Below are 1,277 nucleotides of genomic sequence, written 5' to 3' on the forward strand. Positions count from 1 at the left end.
TTGGTTGAATATGTGATACGCAAAATGTTTAAAACTAAAACTTATGCTAAATATATATTGGCTATGTTACCATTAGAAAAGAATGAGTTTGGGTTCCCTTAAAGCTCTAGATATTTAGGCTTAATAACTCAATTGCAATTTGAGAAGATAAGAGAATATTTAAGTTGCTTTTATTTCTGACAGACAAGAGGATTTGTTGCAAGCAGTAAACCATACAATGGTTGTTCAGAGCTTACCAACCCTGAGGCAGTGATGGGAAAAATCGCCTTGATACAAAGAGGACAGTGCATGTTTGCAGAAAAGGCACGCAATATCCAAAATGCTGGAGCCATTGGTGGCATTGTTATTGGTAAGTAATCTCTCAAGTCATTGTGTAGACTAGGAGGAGATAATTTTTTAGGATTTTTACTTCACCTGGACAGCATAAAGAATAGATAACCCAATGACTCTTAATCACTTCTGTATATCTTATTTTGCAGAGGGCGGGGTTTGTATATTAATGGCAGTGAAAGTACTTGGGATCAGGTTTGAGAGTGGGGTAGGAATGAGTAGTAAAAACACTCAATACCACGGATAAGAAAATGTGCCCATAAGATCCAAAAGCCCCTAAGGGCAAGAATTATACTCTGTCACCTCCACTGGGGAGCAACTGAAAATTTCCATTCCTTCACNCTCTCAAGTCATTGTGTAGACTAGGAGGAGATAATTTTTTAGGATTTTTACTTCACCTGGAAAGCATAAAGAATAGATAACCCAATGACTCTTAATAACTTCTGTATATCTTATTTTGCGGAGGGGGGGTATCTTATTTTGCAGAGGGCGGGGTTTGTATATTAATGGCAGTGAAAGTACTTGGGATCAGGTTTGAGAGTGGGGTAGGAATGAGTAGTAAAAACACTCAATACCACGGATAAGAAAATGTGCCCATAAGATCCAAAAGCCCCTAAGGGCAAGAATTATACTCTGTCACCTCCACTGGGGAGCAACTGAAAATTTCCATTCCTTCACCAAGTTGCAGGCTTTGGAGTTTCACACATGAGGACGCAGTTCCTGGCTCTGTCACAAAAATCACAGTGTAACATTGGCCCAGCTTCAGTTTTTTTCTTTATTCAGTACAACGTTTTTTGAGCTGTAGAGAAAATGATAATAAATATCTTTTAGGTGGCTGTAAGGTTTAAAGATAATATATATATATAATTTCTTGGCATAGTAGAAGCCATAGGTATAAGTACTAGTTGTTGGCAGATTTTTATCCTTTTGGATCTTTTCCCACTGAA

At 37.8% G+C, this 1,277-nt stretch overlaps 1 protein-coding gene across 1 annotated transcript in view; it reads left to right on the forward strand.

Annotated features, from left to right (window-relative positions):
* The window catches only part of EDEM3 (ER degradation enhancer, mannosidase alpha-like 3), a gene marked incomplete at both ends in the record, with an annotated part of 32,856 nt that extends 32,507 nt beyond the window's left edge, over positions 1-349 (forward strand). The window contains one exon of the mRNA XM_008594582.1: positions 184-349. Within this exon, the coding sequence (XP_008592804.1) occupies positions 184-349 (166 nt within the window). The remainder of the gene's footprint in view (positions 1-183) is intronic.
* Positions 350-1,277: the final 928 nt, after the last annotated feature.

This window comes from Galeopterus variegatus, unplaced genomic scaffold (assembly GCF_000696425.1).
Source record: "Galeopterus variegatus unplaced genomic scaffold, G_variegatus-3.0.2 Scaffold11091, whole genome shotgun sequence".
NCBI classification, from domain to species: Eukaryota; Metazoa; Chordata; class Mammalia; order Dermoptera; family Cynocephalidae; genus Galeopterus; species Galeopterus variegatus.